The sequence below is a fragment of the Mus musculus genome, chromosome 5, assembly GCF_000001635.26.
Source record: "Mus musculus strain C57BL/6J chromosome 5, GRCm38.p6 C57BL/6J".
In the NCBI taxonomy this organism is placed as follows: Eukaryota; Metazoa; Chordata; class Mammalia; order Rodentia; family Muridae; genus Mus; species Mus musculus.
In genome coordinates, this window is record NC_000071.6 from 34,740,956 (window position 1) to 34,760,425 (window position 19,470).

The 19,470-nt window shown below is 41.1% G+C and overlaps 1 protein-coding gene across 12 annotated transcripts in view; it reads left to right on the plus strand.

The window, feature by feature from the left end:
- The window catches only part of Grk4 (G protein-coupled receptor kinase 4), a 95,056-nt gene extending 80,706 nt beyond the window's left edge, over positions 1 to 14,350 (plus strand). For 4 of the 12 annotated variants that reach the window (XR_003955585.1, XM_030254136.1, XM_030254137.1 and 1 more), the window contains 5 exons: positions 4,208 to 4,416; positions 7,224 to 7,361; positions 10,600 to 10,737; positions 11,181 to 11,312; positions 14,189 to 14,350. Coding sequence is in view for 8 of the 12 variants with exons in the window: in XM_030254136.1 (XP_030109996.1) it covers positions 4,208 to 4,416; positions 7,224 to 7,361; positions 10,600 to 10,737; positions 11,181 to 11,312; positions 14,189 to 14,239 (668 nt within the window). In the remaining 4 variants the exon portion in view is untranslated. Of the gene's footprint in view, positions 1 to 3,428; positions 3,761 to 4,207; positions 4,417 to 7,223; positions 7,362 to 10,599; positions 10,738 to 11,180; positions 11,314 to 12,641; positions 12,763 to 14,188 lie in introns of those variants that run through there. The other 8 variants (NM_019497.2, XM_030254135.1, XR_003955582.1 and 5 more) reach the window with 7 other exon arrangements.
- The last annotated feature ends 5,120 nt before the right edge of the window (positions 14,351 to 19,470 follow it).

Consider the following 19,470-nt stretch of genomic DNA (forward strand, 5'->3'; position numbering starts at 1 on the left):
ATCCCCCTGACTCCAGGAGGATGACCCCATCCCCCACCCCTCATTCCACCTGACCTCTAAACTCACTGGGGCCTCTAGTCTCTTGAGGGTTAAGTGCATCATCTCTGATTGAACCTAGACTTGGCAGTCCTTTGCTGTATATGTGTTGGGGGGACCTCATATCAGCTGGTGTATGCAGCCTGTTTGGTGGTCCAGTGTTAGAAAGATCTCGGGAAGACAGGGCATCAAATGAGGGAGGGTTGCCATCCTACAGTCACAACTCTCACCTATAATTATTTGCCTGAAAGAACTACAGGGATGGAAATGGAGAGGAGCCTGAGGAAAAGAAGGTCCAGCAACAGGCCCAAAGTGGGATCCAACGCTATTACTGAGGCTATGGAGTGCTCACAAAAAGAGACCTAGCATGACCACACTCCAGAAGATTCAATTTCTTTTGATTGGTTTTGGTTTAAAGTCTGTTTTCTTAGATATTAAAATGGCTACACAAGCTGTTTCTTAGGTCCATTTGCTTGGAATATCCTTTTCCAATCCTTTACTCTTATGCCTGTCTTTGATATTGAGGTGTTTCTCTTGGGTACAGCAAAAGAATGGGCCCTGTTTTCCCATTCATTCTCTTAGTCTGAGTCTTTTTATTGGGGGGATTAAGATCCTTGATATTGAGAGATATCAATGACCAATGATTGTTGATTTCTGTTATTTTGTTATTGATGGTAGTAATGGTAGTGGTCTTGGTGTGTGCGTGTGTAGGTGTGTGTGTGTGTGTGTATACATGTGTTTTCTTTTTTTGAATTTTAGTGATCCGGGATTATTTAGTCCCTCTGTTTTGATGGTTGTGATGGAGTGTTCCTTCCATAACCCTCTCTAGGACTGGATTTGTATATAAATATTGTTAAAATTTGGTTTTATCATGGTATGTCTTATTTTCTCCATCCATGTTGATTGGGAGTTTTGCTGGGTATAATAGTCTGGTCTGGCATCTGTGGTCTCAGAGACTGCAGTACTTCTTTTCTGGCTTTTAGGGTCTCCATTGAGAAAGCAAATATAATCCTAATAGATATGCTTTTGTTTGTTACTTGGCATTTTCCTTTGTTCTGTATGTTTAGTATTTTGATTATTATGTGGTCAGAGAACTTTCTTTTCAGGCCAAATCTACTTGGTGTTCTGTATGTTTCTTGTACCTTTATAGGCATCTCTTTCTTTAGGTTAGAATTTTTTTCTTTTATGATTCTGTTGAAAATATTTTCTGGGCCTTTGAGCTGGGTTTCTTCCTCTTCTATTCTTATTATCCTTAAATTTGCTCTTTTCATAGCATCCCAGATTTCCTGGATGTTTTGTGTCAGGAAATTTTTAAGGCTTAACATTTTCTTTGACTGATGTACCATTTCTTCTGACATCTTCAATGTCTGAGATTCTCTCTTTTCTTCAATCTCTCATATTTACTTGGTGAAGCTTACCTTGTAGTTCCTGTTTGAATTCCCAAATTTTTTATATCTGGAATTCCCTCAGTTTTTTTGATTCTCATTTTCAGGCCTTGAATAGTTTTATGTATTTTTGTCTTGGCTTTTTTTTTAAGGGATTTATTCATTTACTCTTTAAGGATTGCTATCATCTTCATATAGTTGATTTTAAGGTCATTTTTTGGGAGGCATCAGATATGTTGCAATATTCAGTGCCTGCTGTAGTAAGGTTATTTGGCTTCAGTTGAGACATATTGTCCTGGTTGTTATTGATTGCATTTTTATACTGAAACCTAGTTATCTGGAATTGAGATGACTATAGGTTTTTATTATGATACCTGTTATTGTCTCTACTAGATGAGTGTTTTTCATTGGTTTCTACTAACTCCCTGAACTTTAAGAGAGTGTAGTAAGTGTGTTCCTGGTAGGAAATTTTCTCTGGATCTGTTTCCCTGGCCTCCTCAGCTAATAGGTTTCCAATGTATGCCTGCTGGCATTGGAGGCTGGGATAATGGGATGAGTTGGGAGAAGGAAGGTTGGAGGAGAAGATCTTTGTGATCTGTTTAGGATAGGGTCAGAGAAGAAAGGGAGACTGCAGCAGGTTTTCTGCTACAGAGCTAGGGATGAGCCTGGGGTGAGGTGGGGATTGGGTCAGGAGGAACAGGAGAGGTGTGCATCCACTGTCAACTTACTTGTTTCTCTGGCAGGACTGGTCCTGGGGTACCATGGGGTGCTTTCTGGGGTTTGGGGCTTGACAAAGGAACAAGTAGGGATAAGGAAGTTAAAAGGGAAGGTCTGTGGGATCCATGTGGGAAGGAGGCTGCAGAGCTAGGAATAAAACTGGGGGGTTGGGTCTGGGGGAACAGAGAGTTGAGACATCTTTTAAAAGCAGCTGATAATATAGCTACATTTTAACAGAGAAATCTGAACCATAGGGAAAAATACAGTTGGAACTATAAAAATTGTGTAGTTTCAGTTCTCCTAATTAAGGTACTTTAATTTACAAAATAATTGGAGAAACAGAGGCTCGAAAAAAATCCCAATATCTGAGTTGTCTATGCAACAGCATTTGAGCCCATGAGTGCTCAGCCCATGAGTTAAAATAACAACTGATGCTACTTCCCTAAAGAATGGCTGTTTCCTAACATAAATGCCATTACTTTCAAATGTCATCCCAATGTTAAAATTTAATTCAGTCTCTTAGTAAATGGTGTTAAGGATCTAGAGCAGTGGTCCTCAATCTTCCTAATTCTGGCGACCCTTTAATACAGTTCCTCATGTTGTGATGACCCCCAACCATAAAATTATATTTTTGCTACTTCATAACTATAATTTTGCTGCTGTTATGAATCACAAAATAAATAAACATGTTTTATGATAGTCTCAGGTAACCCATGTGAAAGAGTAGAGTAGTTCAACCTTACTAGGGCCGAGACCCAAAGGTTGAGAACCAGTGATCTAGAGGGAATGAAGAATCTCCTAGTCTACAGCCCTCTTCTTTCTTTCCTTTCCCCTCCCTCCCTCCCTCCCTCCCTCCCTCCCTCCCTCCCTCCCTCCCTCCCTCCCTTTCCTTCCTTCCCTCCTTCCTTTCTTTTTTGTCTTGTTTTTTGAGACAGAGTTTCTTTGCCTAGCCATGCCTGTCTTGGAACTCACTCTGTAGATTAGACTGGTCTCAAACTCAGAGATCTCTATGGGTACCCCTAGTACTGTGATTAAAGGCACTTGGCAAGACCTCTAGACTTCTACAGCACTCTTTCTATAAATAACGAGTGGTGCCCATAGAGAGTCCTGAGTTTATGTGGTTGTGTGGCCGTCAGGCAAAGCCACAAGTCTCCTCATGTAGTTAGTGTCCATGCATGTGGGCATACAAGCCTTACCCATCTGATCTCTGGGAAATTAATCAAATTCATACTTTTCCAAAGATAAAGGGTAAGATGATTCTTTCAGAGCCTGACATTTCTCCCCTTGTAGATTTCTGGGATTCCTTCTGATTTGGGAACAGATGACACTGCACTTGAGGCACCCATGGGAACATTTGAGTGATGGGAGCACCCCAAGAGGCAAGCTTTCTCTCCAGTGACATTTTACCCACCTTGTAGAAAGCAAATTTATTTAGTATAGATATACAGACACAGCTTCAATTATCCTTTCCACATCAAAGAACCCAACTATTTGAAGTATATAATTCAATGGCTATTAGTCCATTTACAAAGTCGTGTATCCATCAATACACATTACCGTTACTTTATCTAATTTCAGAACATTCTTCACTTCAGATTTTAATGACTTGTTAGCAACTACTTCCTATTTATCACTTCTAATACCAGGCCTTTTAACCTTGAATTTATGCTCAGTCTCTCTGAATTTGTATATTCTGCATATTTTACATAATCATATGGTCCATATAAATATAATCATATGATCTTTGACTCTTTAAGATTCTTTTTATTTTGGGTGGTGGGTTGGTCAAGACAGAGTTTCTTTGGGTATCCTCAGATGCCCTGGAACTAACTCTGTTAATTGATCTGGCCTCCTCAAATTCAGCAGACATCCACTTGCCTCTGCCTCCCCAGTGCTGGGATTAGAAGCATGCATCATTACTGCCTGGCTGTGATTTTTAAAAACTTAGCATGTTTTTAAGGTTCTTAGATCATATTGTAACAAATATTAAATTAATATATTACTTGGAATTAATTATGAAAATATTTAAAACCAATATTTTTTTTAAATTTCCTGTATTTGTTATGTAGCTCCAGAAATTATCAATCATGAAAAGTATACATTTAGTCCTGACTGGTGGGGACTTGGCTGTTTGATATATGAAATGATTGCGGGACATTCTCCATTCAGAAAATATAAAGAAAAAGTCAACCGGGAGGAATTGGAAAGAAGAGTGAAGAATGAAACTGAGGAGTACTCTGAGAGGTTTTCAGAGGATGCCAAGTCCATCTGCAGCATGGTGGGTCAGGTGCCACGGAGGCAGGGAAGCATTTAATTCACCTCCTCTCTTTTGATGGTTCAGAAGGCAATAGTTAAGAAGGAAGGCAGGATTCAGAAGCAGGATAGCCACCCCTCCCAGCTTAAAAGTCCTGGTTCAACACCAAGACCAGGCTGAGGGGAAAGCCAGACCTTTCAGTAACCTAGCTCCTTCCTGGTACTCTTGTCTGGAATTTCGTTTTAGGCAGACTGTGAGAGTCCATAAAAGTTTCCAGCTCAAACCTGGGAAATGACTGGGCAACTCAAGCAAAGCCTGAGGAAAATTCATGATGCCTCTTCTATACTGCTGTTATTGAAAGGAAGAATGGAGTCAAATTACTCTGTTTTCAAAAAACAGCTGCTAAGTCTAGTTCATTGACTTATTGTATGTGAAATTAAATATAAAAATTTTAATGCTATTATACTTTGAAATGGGAAGATTGCCTCTGCCAATTTATTTTTCTTTAAATCATCACAGACATCCTAACTGCAAGGGTAGCATGGGCCAGATTGACGCCTTCCTTACATATTTGATTATCATATTCAGACCTTCATCATCCATGAGACATGTGATGCCAGAGAGCAAGTCCTAACATATAATCATAGATCAAGCCAGTAGCAGTTGGGTGCCATCTCCATCTGCCCTTAGGGCTGTTTTTTTGTTTGTTTGCTTGTTTTTTTGTTTTTTGTTTTTGTTTTTTTTCCACCAACTGCTGGCTGCATACACACTAAAATTTCTTTGTCACTTGCTTACCTTAAAACAGTGCCTATAGGCATTTTTTTCTTTTGCTGTCCTTTGATGAATTTTTAAAAATTTTTCTTTCAATCAGGGTTTATTGAGTCAGTTAATGCAATTAAGAAACCCCTCACAAAAGCTGGGCAGTGGTGGCGCACACCTTTAATCCCAGCACTTGGGAGGCAGAGGCAGGCAGATTTCTGAGTTCAAGACCAGCCTGGTCTACAGAGTTAGTTCCAGGACAGCCAGGACTATACAAAGAAACCCTGTCTCAAAAAAACTAGTAAATAAATAAATAAATAAATAAATAAATAAATAAATAAAAATAGAAAAAAGAAAGAAAAAAGAAAAATAAAAGGAAAAGAAGCCCCTCACAAGAATGCCCTTTTTCTCTTACTGGTTTGCCTCATCCAGCCTTTATAGGAGGGTTTGTGCCTAGCCTTATTATAATTTGTTATGCTATATTTGTCTGATAACCCTAGAAGGTCTGCTTTCTTTTTTGGGGGCTGGGGGTATAATGTATGAGAGTTAAAAATTAAAAAAAAAAATACCCACAAGTAAGCCTAATCTGGACAAGTCTCTTTAAGACTCCCTTTCCAAGTGATTCTAGATTGGGTCCATTTAACAGCTACAATCAACCATCATGCTCAGTAGCTACTGTGAAGAGAAACAACTGGCTCTTAAACAATGGGTTATGTTTCCCCACAAATGAATTGTAGGAAAGCATCTTAGGATACACATAGAAACTTGCCCAAGAGCAGAGAAGGGACAAGAACTTGGGCCAACTTTTTTTGATTGATAGTAAGTCTGAAGAAAGGCTTCTTTGAGTTTGTGACAGTTATAAATATGTAATGAATACTTTAGTCAGGCAGTGGTGGCACACGCCTTTGATTCCCAATCCTTGGGAGGCAGAAGCAGGCAGATCTCTGTGAGTTCATGGCAGCTAGATCTAAGTTCCAGGACAGCCAGAACGAGATAGTGAAACCTTGGCTCATCCCCTCCCCCTGAGATTTTTGGGTGTGTAGTGGCACCTGGCTCTAATCTCAGCAGCCTGGAGGTGCAGATATGCATATGAAGATTTCAAGATCAACCTAGGCTATAAGACTAAGAATCTATGTCAAAAGCCAAATGTAGTGGCACATACCTGTAATCCCTGTACTCCTAGGGTTAGAATAGGTGGCAGAGATAGGAGAATGATCTGGAAGTTTGTAAGACCAGTCAGCCAGGAGCATACAACACAGCAGCAGTTGTTGCCTCAAAAAGGTGGAATGTAGAAAATTGAACCCTGACCTCCACACATGCACTGTGGCATGCATCCACACTCACACAAATACATAAATAAAACCAAAAATGGTGGTGTGGGGAGTAGAGATGATGTTATAGACAGGAGAAAGAAAGAGAGTTAAATATATACAGTTTCTAGAAGGAAACTTGCTCAAATTTTGACTTGGGATCCTTAGTACTCTAATAATTTCTTTTTATAAATTCAACAGCATTGAAATAATTGTTCTGAATTTAAAACTATATTTCCTTAGTATTTATCTCTTAATTTTTATAATATTTTTACTTGATGATTGACTTACTCAAATGGCATATTTTTCTTGAGACAGATTTTATATAGCTCTGATTGGCCTAGAACTCACCATGTAGATCAAGTTGACTTCAAGAAATCCACCTGCCTTTGCCCAAGTGCTGAGATTAAAGGGGTTCACCAGGAGGCATGGCTCTTCAAGCTTCCATCTCTTGATCAGTCATGGCAAGACCTAAGTTTTACTCTGTGGAACCATAATCTTAAGTCTGAATTTGCACAGTTTGGTTGATACTTAGTCACTACAGTGGTTATTAACTTGGATATATATCCTTTCTGCTACCCCTACTACTTTGATTGTTGGGGATCTTTGTTTTTGTTTTGTTTTGTTTTTTGTTTTATTTGTTTTTTTGGCTTTTCAAGATAGAGTTTCTCAGTGTAGCCTTGACTCTGGGTAGTTAAAGAAGACAGTTTTGATTACATTTTTATCCTAATAGCTTCATTTGATCGTTTCTCTCTTGTGTAGTTACTCATCAAAGATCCAAGTAAGAGACTGGGCTGCCAGAGGGATGGAGTCTCTGCTGTAAAGCAGCACCCAATATTCAAGGATATAAACTTCAGCAGGCTGGAAGCAAATATGTTAGATCCACCTTTCATTCCTGATGTAAGTATGTTACCCAGAGTAGCTAGGTCCCCAAGAACACTGATTCCCATAACAGTCTTTTGTTAAAACACACTTGAAACATGTGGGTTCTGCTCTATGAAATCTGAGATCTGATATTTTTTCTTCTCTTCTTTCTTTCTCCTTTCTTTCCTTCTTCTTTTCCTCTTTCCTCCTCCTTGCTCTTCCTTCCTTCCTTCTCCCTTCTCCCTCTTCCATCCTACCACTTCCATATCCTCAGGTAGACCCTTAGTAGCTTCTGGCTTCCAGGCCTGTTGTGTGCAGTCTATCACTGCTAGAGTAGCCAAACTCCCTGTCTTTCTTCCAATTCTCAATGACATTTCAGACTTCCTTGGCATGCCCTTTAAGGCCCTCTGTGTGCCAGTGTTCCTGTTATGACCTCAATGCTGAGTTTACCTCCATCCATGTGCTCAGTCCTTATACTGGACTGTGCTTTAGTCTGGAATGTTCAGCCCTCGCTACTTCTCACATGCTATTGAGACTGGAGCTGTCAATATCTCTGCTTCATCATGAATATGCTATTGGCATAAAACTGTCATGCCTCCAAAAGCACAGGGCCTGGCACTTGTCTGTGCTTGGTACATAGTATAGGACATAATAAGTATATTAGTAAATATAACATATAATAAATGAACTACTGATAAAAAGATGATTAAGGGAAGATAACCTGGACTCTTAAGTAGTCTGCAATACACACATTCTAAAAATGGGAACATAGGTAAGTTTTCATTGTTGGATGGAATTAAGATAAATCTACAGTTAATATATTTTTATTAAGACTTCTTCAGACTTTATATGCTTGCTTAATATCCATAATACTTGTTATAGTGGCAACTACTTCCTTGGAACTAATTTCTACTTGACATAGTCAAGGCATGTGCACTATCTCCAACATAGCTCTAGGCTGAAGGCAAAAGGTAGATAAGAGAGTGCCTCTGCTTGGAGAGACATGCAGGAAGACAAACTGACTGGCATTCTGGGAAAGTGTTGCTGACAGCAAGGCATGCATAATGTGGACTTCATCTGGCTGTCAAGTCTGGAGATGGGGCTACTGGGTGAAATGCAGGGAAAACAGGCCAAGGTGGTTTGTCAGGAGGGAGGGGGAACACAGTGAACAGGGGCCATCCTAGACTGTCTATGTCCTTGTCTTAAACAAATTACCTCATTTGGAGGCAGTTTAGCAAACTCTGGACGCTCTCTGGACAAGGTAGAGACTGCAAGCCTGGGCCCTAATCTTAGAAGAAAAATTGCTAGCAAGAATGTTGCTTCTCAGCTGAAAGAGTCAGATGCAGATATTTGCACCCAACCAATGGACAGAAGCAGCTGACCCCTGTTGTTGTCTTAGGGAAGGCTGATAGAAGCTGAGGAGAAGGGAATCCCGTAGGAGGACCAGCAGTTTCAATTAATCTGGACCCCCGAGATCTCTCAAACACTGGACCACCAAACAGGCAGCATACACCAGCTGATATGAGGCTGATACAGTAGAGGACATCTGGGTCTGTGTTTATTCAGAGATGATGCACCTAACCCTCAAGAGACTGGTGGCCCCAGGGAGTTTAGAGGTCAGGTGGGATGGGGGTTGGAGGCATCCACGTGGAGACAGGGGTGGAGGTGGTGAGGAGGTGTGGGATGTGGAACACTTGGAGGGTGGATGAGGGGGTGGGAATGGAATATGGAGGGTAAAAAAATAATTTACATAAATAAATAATTAAAAAAAAAGAATGTTGCTTCTTCTTTTCATCCAAATGCTAGGGAGAGGTACTTTGCAGGTAAGATGCTTAGTCAGGCCGGGCAGTGGTGGCTCATGCCTTTAATCCCAGCACTTGGGAGGAGGAGGCAGAGGCAGAGGCAGGTGGATTTCTGAGTTCGAGGACAGCCTGGTCTACAGGGTGAGTTCCAGGACAGCCAGGGCTACACAGAGAAACCCTGTCTCAACAAAACAAAACAAAACAAAACAAAACAAAACAAAAAAAGATGCTTAGTCAGGGTTTCTATTCCTGCATAAACATCATGACCAAGAAGCATGTTGGGGAGGAAAGGGTTTATTCCGCTTACACTTCTCACATTGCTGTTCATCATCAAGGAAGTCAGGACTGGAACTCAAGCAGGTCAGGAAGCAGGAGCTGATGCAGAGGCCATGAAAGAATGTTACTTACTGGCTTGCTTCCCCTGGCTTGCTTAGCTTGCTTTCTTATAGAACCCAGGACTACCAGCCCAGGGATGGCACCACCCACAATGGGCTCTCCTACCCTTGATCACTAATTGAGAAAATGCCTTACAGCTGGATCTCATGGAGGCATTTCCTCAAGGAGGCTCCTTTCTCTGCTATAACTCCAGTTTGTGTCAAGTTAACACACAAAACCAGCCAGCATAGATGCTCAAGGCCAGAAGCAGGGTAAAAACTGTCAGTGGGGGATCCTACAGCCAGTGGTCTTCATGCCTGTTCACAGCTCTCTGTCTCCCACAGAAATAACCATACCATCCTTCTATAGCTTTAGTCTTTGCAATTTTTTTTTTCCCGTAGAGAAGGAAAGAGATCCTTGTGAGGGGTTATATGAACACCTGTGTATGGAGGGCTGAAACAAAAGACCCAGCAGGATCTTTGACACTAAAAGTTCCCCAAGAGGGCTGGAGAGATAGCTTAATAGTTAAGAGCACTGACTGCTCTTCCAGAGGTCCTAAGTTCAATTTCCAGCAACCACATGGTGGCTCACAACCATCTGATGCCCTCTTCTGGTGTGTCTGAAGAGAGCAACTGTGTACTCACAAACATAAAATAAATTAATATAAAAAATTCCTTGAGAAAAATGACACAGGAACTGCTGTGTCACAGAATATGCATGGTGTAAATTAGAAAATTCCTTTGAAAAGAGAGCCTTGGCAATAAAGAAGGGGTGGGGAGGAGTACGTATGGACTGGTTCATTTACATTAAGGGAGCTCAGAGTTGCTTTAGGATTGGGACTGTAGTTAAGTGGCAGGGTGCTTTCCCAACATATGCAGGTCCTATGTCTAATCCTCAGCATCTGAAAATTAAAAACAAAAGTCTTATAAACTAGATATAGTACTGGGATGGTTAAGGCAGCTAGATTGTGAGACAAGGATAGCCTAGGCTGCCTATCCCTGTCTCAAAATTCGAGAAAAACATAACCAACAAAAACAAGAAAAGAATTATTCAAGATGTCTCATAGGCTGATGCCTCTTTTTGTTCTTGGTGCCCAGCCTCAGGCCATTTATTGTAGGAACATCTTGGATATTGGGCAGTTCTCTGTGGTGAAAGGAGTCAACCTGGATACCAATGATGAAATCTTCTACGCTGAATTTGCGACAGGGTCTGTCACCATCCCCTGGCAGAATGAGGTACTACTTCGTTCTAGCAGAGTAGGTTTAACAATGGTGTGTGTGTGTCTGGCCATGAGGATTAGATCACAGGTAAATCAAGACTATGCCAGAAGCATGGCAGCTATTCTGGTCCTAGTTACAGGAGGTGAGAAAAAGGTGATCTTGGGAATTGCCTGCTACCTAGAGTCCTGTTCCATAAGCAGGGCTAGCTAGTAGCTTGGCTGCAGTGGAAATAGCATTTTGGGAGGTAAACTTCAAGAAAGAGGAACAAGAGGCACTTTTTTTTTATTCTGAGAGTGCAGAAACCAGGAGTCTAGGAATGTGGATCCAGAGAAGGTCTGGGAGCTATAAGGTGCCCCACATTGAGGTCAGGTACCGGGTGAGAGCTGATAACATTAGGAGATCACAGAACCTCTTGTGGTGTCTCCAAAGATGCTTTGTCCTGTCTTCTATGCATACAGATGATTGAATCTGGATGTTTCAAGGATCTCAATGAAAATGAAGACGATTTGTCATCACTTGAAAAATACAAGATGTGTTCCTCCATTCTCAGACCAAAGAGAAACTTCTTCCGTAGACTCTTCAGAAGAACGGTAAAAAAACAAACAAACAAACAAACAAAAACAAAAAACAAACTCTTTTGCAAAAGTAAACTATTGTGGCTGGGGCTGTTGCTTAGGGTAGGACATTTGCATAGTAGAAACAAGGACTTGGGGTATGTCCATGTGTATTTACACCCCCCCCTCCAATATGTACGTATATATAGCAAAAGGAAAATGTTTTCTAAGTAAAATAGCACTTTTGGTGGTGGTGGTAGTGGTGGATTTCAAGACAAGGTTTCTCTTGTGGAAACTAAAAGGAGTAGCAGGGGAAAGAGGGGGGAGGGAGGCTAGCCCACGTCCAGCCAGAGTTCCTCCTATGCTCTGGGCAAGCAGACGTGGGAGGGCTGCCAGATACTTTCCACTCTGCCCTGGGTGGGCATCTAAGCCACTGACCCCACTCTACAGGGGGTGGACAAGGGGCAGCCCCCAACCGGGGACCCTGAGGCGACACCCTGTAGCCCTGGGGTTATGGGAGAGAGGGCTGAGGGAAAGAGGTTCCCACATAGGTGAGAGTAAGTGCAGCAGGCCTTGATGAACAGAGGCAGTCTGTGGTTTTAGAGCTTTATTGTAGAAAGGCAGGGGGAAAGAGAGAAGGTAGAGAGAGAGAGAGAGAGAGAGAGAGAGAGAGAGAGAGAGAGAGAGACCAGCCATGGCCAGGAGGAGAGAAGGGGGAAAGAGAAAGAGAGAAGAAAGGCTAGAGAGTAAGAGGGAGAGAGAGGAAGAGAGTGAAAGGAGAGAGGAAAGGAGAGAGGAGAGTAAGGGGAGTAAGAGGAGTAAGAGCAAGAGAGCAAGAGAGTGAGGAGGGGCCAAACAGCCCCTCTTAAGGTATGCTGCTATCTTTACTGTTGCTAGGTAACTGGGAGGAGTTTAGCCTAAAGGTCAAAAGCTTGGGACATTGCCTAAGTGACTACTACCCATGCTTCTCTTATGGGGGGGGGGGGGTAATGGGGCGGTAACTTCGACAGGAGCCAGAGTTCCAGGAACATGACGGAACACCTACCTTGCCATGATGTAGGTGAATTATCACCACCTGGTCTCGTTTTATAGACTAGGCTGGTCTTGAACTCAGAGATCCACCTGCCTCTGCCTCCTGAATGCTGGGATTAAAGGTAAAAGAATTACTGTGAGTTTGAGGCCAGCTCCACTATATAGTGAGTCCTTGTCAGAGGAGAAGGAAGAGGAGGAAGAAGAAGAGGAGGGAGAGGAGAAGGAGGAGGAGACAGACCTACAGAGAGAGAAGGATGGACACCCCCCCACACACAAACACACACATTGGTTTAATATAGTTAAGCAATATGATTCTTTTTATCGATTATCCAGAAAAGTCTTCACAATGCTGCTTGCTGTTAGTGGAAAGATTGCTCTGATCTACAAAGCAATGACTCTTAGCACTGAAGCTGCTTTCTATTTTGGTGACAAAGCATTTTGACTTTGCTTAAAGGTCAGCATCTGATGGAATGCCCACAAACAATGCATGTTTAGTTCTCCATGTTCTGATTTCCACTACTGATCTCTCATGTCCAAGTACACAGGAAAAGCAGGTTCCCTTCTAAAAGTGGAAATTGTTTAAAGGGATTTTCTGTAGTAACATTACTCTTGCTCTATAGCCAGGGAAGACTCTGCCCTCCTGTCTTCCTACCTTAGCCTCCTGCATGCTGGGATTAAGAGTAAGTGGTAACACACCTAAAAAGGTTAGAAAATAACTTCACCAAGCAAATGGTCCTATGATTGGATTGTTTTGCTTTTTAACCTTTCAATCCCCCCCTTTTTTCTTTTTCCTTGTACCTATTGTTTCTTGAGGAATTTACTAAGATTTTTTGATAGCATCCTAATTTGTATTTTTTTCAATACAGAAAAACAAGACTTCAGTGGATAATATCACTTCAATATCCCAAAGTGATTGTTGTTATGACCACATTTTCTCTCTTAACTAGGGGATAGCTAAATGAACTGATCAAATGAGTCTATTTCTGCATACAGTTAAGTCCTATTAGATGTTCCTCCTTACTCGGAGCCCATAATAACATCCACTGAAGGTCTTACCACTGATAGAATAGAGTTGTACAATATGAAGCACCTTCTTACCATGATACCTGTTGGTGGAGGAGCCAGTGAGTCTCATTTGTCTTCTGCACTCACTCAATTATTGAATGTGATTTAGTATGCAACAGTAACGAAGCAGCAAAACTCATCTTGAGGCAATACCTCTGTATATAAATTAAGCATATGCCTCTGTACATAAATTAAGCATAGGGATAGAAGTTAGGACCATTTGTATAATGATAAATACTCTTAAATAATGAGCTACATGCTCATTCCCCCATCTTTTATTTTTAAAATGTTTTTAAAATGGGTACACTAAGTTGTCTGTGTTAGTCTTACAGTTGAGATCTTCATGTCTCAGTTTCCTGAGTAGCTGGGAAGACCTTTAGAATTAATTTCTTGAAGTAAATAAGAAAAATATACTTTAAGTTTTTGTTGGCCTCATAATTAGTATCCTCCTAGTTCAAGAACATTATATCATTTGTTCCTAGGTATCTTTGGAAATTGGTTCCAAGATGCCAAAGTGTGAAAGTGCTCATGTCTCTTTTATAAGTAGACAGTGTTTACATACAAGCCACAGAACTTCTGATTACTTTAAATCATCTCTAGATTACATAAATACATAATACAATATACAAATAGTCATCATAGCATGCTTTTAAACTTATACGACTTATTGTCATTTGACTTAAAACATTTTTTGAGTATTTTTGATTCGGGGTTGTTTGAATCTATGCTTATAGAACTCATGGCTACTTAAGGAAGCAAAGCCATCTTGGCATTAGAGACATAGCTGAGGTTGGCCATTGTGCTGTTTGTTGCAGGGCTGCCTGAACATTGCCCTCAGTGAGGAGAGGGAGCCAACAGAACACTGACCATTCACTGTGCAGACCACAGAGCAAGACCTTGGTGTTAAGAAGGAATCTATCACATACTCAGTGTCTTGTCCTTTCCATAAATTGTAATAAACTGTCTGTAACACTGTTTATAGTGTGCTTTCATGTATTTTTTACATTAATATTTGTATTGTCTTTTACTGAAGCTGGATTAAAGAAGAACCCCGAGAATACCGCTGTGTGTCCTGAAACTCCTAAGTGTGGATGTCTTGTGCATTTGGGCAGTTTTCAAAGTCTTTTCTCTATATCTGTTCCAATACTTTTCAGAACCCCATTCACTTTTCCTTCAACTTTGCTTAGGTTCTTGCTGAACTATGAATGCTACTTTTATAAATTCAAAACTCCCTCCCAGAATCATAGGTTCTTCCTTTCTTTTCTTTCTTTTCAATCTCCTCTTCCCTACCTGCTTTGGTACTCCCTTACCCTTGGAGGTCTGGGGTAGATTTTAGGCCCAATGAGTAGTTAAATGTTATCTGAAGCCACACACCATTTTCCTGGGACTATGCTATATCACATGCAAAGTGAGAAACTTTTCCCTATAGTCCATTGACGTCTCTTATGCTCTGACTCAAATCCAGTTCCAGCCAGTTCTCTGCTTCCTCATCTACTTGGACTGTTCCTTACTGAGTTGAATGCAGTTCTTTAAGCCGGTGTTATATTGTCATATGGATCACATTTCCATTTCACTACTGCTATTTGGATGATGAGCACTACATCTTGGTTCTTGACATACATCTGAGGGCCAATTGGAGTTGTAAAGTCATGCTCTGAAACATGAACACTTCTAATCTTGATTTTCTAATATGAAACTGACTGGGATCAGGAAAGAATATAGCTTGCCTCCTGGGAGGAATGTTATACTTGATGTAGACTTCATTAATGAATATGGCCACTAGTGCTGGCCACAGTGGAGGGCCTCTCCCTGGAACTGTTGGTGCTTTTGTGATACTTGTGTTCCAATTGCATAAGTGACTATGACATATGGTGATGCTGTAGTGAGGAGGGCTTCATTTCTGTATTATCACTTTAGTGGGATCCATACCAGGAAATTCTAGTCAAGGTTCTCTAGAAGAACCGAGCTGATGGAATATGTTATAAAGAGGATAAGTCAGATTAGCTTACACAGTATGGGCTGAGAACCTGATAGCTGTTCAGTCCTTGAGTCTGGAAGCCTTAGCAATTTGGAACTGAAGGCTTGAAGGACTCCTGGAGAATTATTGATTTTCAGTCTATGTTAGAAGGTTGAAGAAGCTGGGTTATAATGTCCATGAAGCATGACAGTAATATGGTCAAATGTAGCCTTTGAAGAGCAGCCTGCTTTTCCTTCCGACCTCTTTCCTTTGACTTTTTTCTGGCTGCCTCCAGAAGGTTCGGCCTACTCTAGGGGAGTGTCTCCAGTTCTCAGTTAATCCTTTCAGGAAATATTCTCACAGAGGTCAGAAGACAACGTACAGAATTTGATTTTTTTCTTCTACCATACAGGTTCCAGGGCTTGAACTCATTTCATTAGGCTTGACATCAAGTGCCTTTACCTGATGACCATCTCTCTCCAACCTTTCAGTTGCTTTTGTCGGGACTATTTTGTCTCAACAACAATAAAAGAAAAGACAATTGCAACTTCAGCTTCACCTTCACAAATTTTATATGGTGAAAGCCTAGGATCTGTTTACAAGGACTTCAAACTTGCCACATAATGTTTAGCCTTAGAGATTCTTAAAAGACTCTATGACCTCCCTAATCCCATCTCTTTCATTCTTATAACATCTATACCATGTGTATAACAACACTGCCAGAACTCTGCTGCCGACTTGGGATGGAGCCCGATCCCCATGGATCACAGTTGCATTGGTGCCTTTGATGATCTTGGGAAACATTTTCCCTAAGTACTAGTAAGCAATTCCTTCAGCAGCATTTTCATTTTAGATTCATTCCCTTCTAGTAAATGAGTGTGCATTTCCACAAGATGGAAACATCAGTAGGTTGGAGGTCTTATCTTTATGCCATGATTTAATGCCATGATTCTTCATCTGTCCTCTCCTTGTCAAATATCTTTTCTTGCCAAACTTCACAGTGATCTTTCTGTTCTGGTCTCCCCTTTTCTTCCTCCACCCTCTCTCCTTCTCTCTCTGTCTCTGACTGTAGACTTGGATAAGAACAGTAAGCAGTAACCATGGCACAACCTGAATGAAATCCTGCCTTGATATTTCCACCAAAAACATTAATCCATTATATTCAAATTAAGCCTCACTCAAATTCTTTGGACATTCACTGAATAGGTTGTTTGCTAGACTATCACATGTTACTATCACATGCTAGTACCTGATCAAGTTCTCATTCCCCTCTGAAGCTTCATGAGCCAGGGCACTGACTGTCTGTTTACATCTCTCTCAGTATCCTTTGTATATGCATCTTCCTTAATTGCTCTTCACCTTATCTTTAGAGGTGAGGTCTTTCACTCACTGAATCTGGTACTCACCAATTGCCTAGACTTGTTGGCTATGAGCTCTGGGGGTCCACCTGTCTTATCTATTCCAGCTCTGGGATTACAGAAGCATGCAACTATACTTGGCTTTTTAAAAAGTTTTAAAAAATATATTTATGAATGTTTTGCCTGCATGTATGTATATGTACCACATTTAGGCCTGGTGATAGAGTGCCTTGGTTGTAAAAAAAGAATTCCTATGAGATTATAGCTGGCCTTGCTCAGAGTATTATCAGTGAACTCTAGAAAGGACTGACTAGACAATTGCAGAAAGGAGAGACTACAGACTTGCACGTAACATTACTCCTCATCCTCACGCCTCTATATAAACTCCAAGTATTACCTCCTCAAAGACTCCCTTCTCCTACAGAAATAAAGTCTCCTTTGAAGTCAGATTCCGGTCTCTTTCTGCCTCTGTCTCTTTATTCTGCACTCTGAAATCTAACACTTGGTGCTTTGTGATCACTCTGTCTTCTTAGAAGTCAGAAGAAGGGAGTTAGATTCCCTGGATAATTGTGCTCTCCTGTGTGGGTGCTGTGAGCCATACCAGGTCCTTTGCAAAAGCAATACAAGCTCATAACTGCTGAACCATCTCTCTGGATTTCAAGACCTAACTTCTTAAAGTGAGTGTTGGGAATATGGACCAATATCCTTATTCTTATGATATCTTTTCATACTCCTTATGAATAATTTCTACCCCCTCTCTCAAAATTTTTGTCATCTAGGCTTCCACCAGAAAGGCCCATTAAACTCTGCAGATAGTATTCCACTTTTTTTTCCTCTTAAGTTCCAAACTCTTCCATATTCTGCCCCATAAACAAGTTCCCAGAAGCCCAAGAAACATCCGGTCATCTTTATCACTGCAACAACCCCACTCTTAGTACCAGTGATCTGTAGTAGTACTTATATCATTGCTGTATCAAAATAGTTAACAAAAGCAGCTTAAGGTTGTTCTGTTGACCCTTCGCCTTGCATTAGGAGACAATATCTAAAAGGCCAGTTATATAGCAAATTGCTATATGCATGGCACATTCATGTGTGTGTGTTCTAAAAATACTTGTACATGGGTCTTTATTTTCACTCTTGTACTAAACCCTATGGACAACAGGGCATCCTGGGAGACCAGGCAGTTGCTTGCAGGATTGGAGCTTCTTTAAGCTGTCCCTGAGAAAGTGATGTATGATGGTGTGAGTGAAGCTGAAGCTGCATCGGAGATCACAGGAATGTGCAATGTCTGCCAAGGAAAGCCACTGGCAGCTAGCAGAGCCAGCCCAAGGATGTAGCAAGGTAGGTGGTAGACTTACTTAGGCCAGGACTTATTTAGTAGTTAGCTATGGTATTTTAGCTAAATGGCAAATTGCCCAGATTTTAAAACAAAACAAACAAAAACCAGGTTGTATTTCTGAATAAGGTCAGGTCAGAGTAACTGCTAGAATGCATTTGGTTTTATGAATGGAACTATTTCTGTTATCACCTACTAATTTATATACTGAAACACTAACTCCTTAGAATATCAGACTGGTCTGTGTTTGGAGAGCAGATGGTAGCCTTCTTTCTTTCCCTTTCTGATGGGTCTGTGTAGCCAGTTTGGTTTGGAACTCACTAGGCAGCTAAAGCTGTCCTTGAACTTTAAATCCTCCTGTCTCAGCCTCCCTACTGCTGGGATTACAGGCATGTACTAAGTCCTGAAAGTCTTTATCGGAAGTGAAGTTACTAGATCTTAATTCAGTTACTTATGTTTTCATATAAATTAGGACACAGACACAGAGGGATGATGATGATGTGAGGCCTCAAGTGGAAGATGCTCTACCAACATCTTGATTTTGTATTTTTAGTTTGAAGGACTTTGAGAATATAAACAACTATTGATAGCTCCCAGGCAGTGGTACCCTGATACAGCAGTGTAAGCCAACCAATATACCTATTGTTGCCAAACAAATTACCAGAGTATAGTTGCCTAGCAAAACATATTTATAACTATCCAGTTTCTGTGGTTCCAGAATCTGGGCCCAGCTCACATAGGTCCTCTGTTAGCACTTCTCACAGCGGGCAATTAGGTACCAGTGCCTTATCTGAGAACTTGGCTTCAAAAGAATCACCTTGGAGCTTTAGTGGTATTGTCAGGGTTTACTTCATACATGGCTGATGGACCACCAATATCTGTCTTGACTGTTGGCCATGGGTAGTTCTTTATGTTAAGTCTTGCCAATTGTTCTTCATCAATGTATATAAGCTGAGAAGTTGGTAGTTAGCAAGACTGAAGTTACATTTGTAGCCTAACAAATGTGTGACATCCCATTATCTTTGTCTTGTATTGGTTAGAAGTCAGTTACTAGCTGCCCTTACTTGGGAGCAGGGACATCATAACCTAGAGAATGCTAAGAGACAGGGCTCACTGGGCCTTCTTCCAAGTCTGCCTACTAGCAACTACCAACCCTGGCCAGCTGTTAGAGGCTGCCTCATGTGAGAGCTAGCACTGGCACTGTGCATCTAATAGTGCCATTAGTAACAGAGGGGACATAGAATCTAAAGGCTGTTTCTCTGCTCTCCTTCCCAGTTTAACAGCGGCGGGCTTATACCCCTACAGTAACAGTGTTGGTTTCTGTATACTTGGCCATTTCGAGAAAATGGAGTGCCTTATGGCCATGGAATAGGGCATTTGATTCTTACAGGTAGCCTGAAGCTTCATTGGGTTTCTCACTGCATGGATCACCTCCAGACAGCTTTT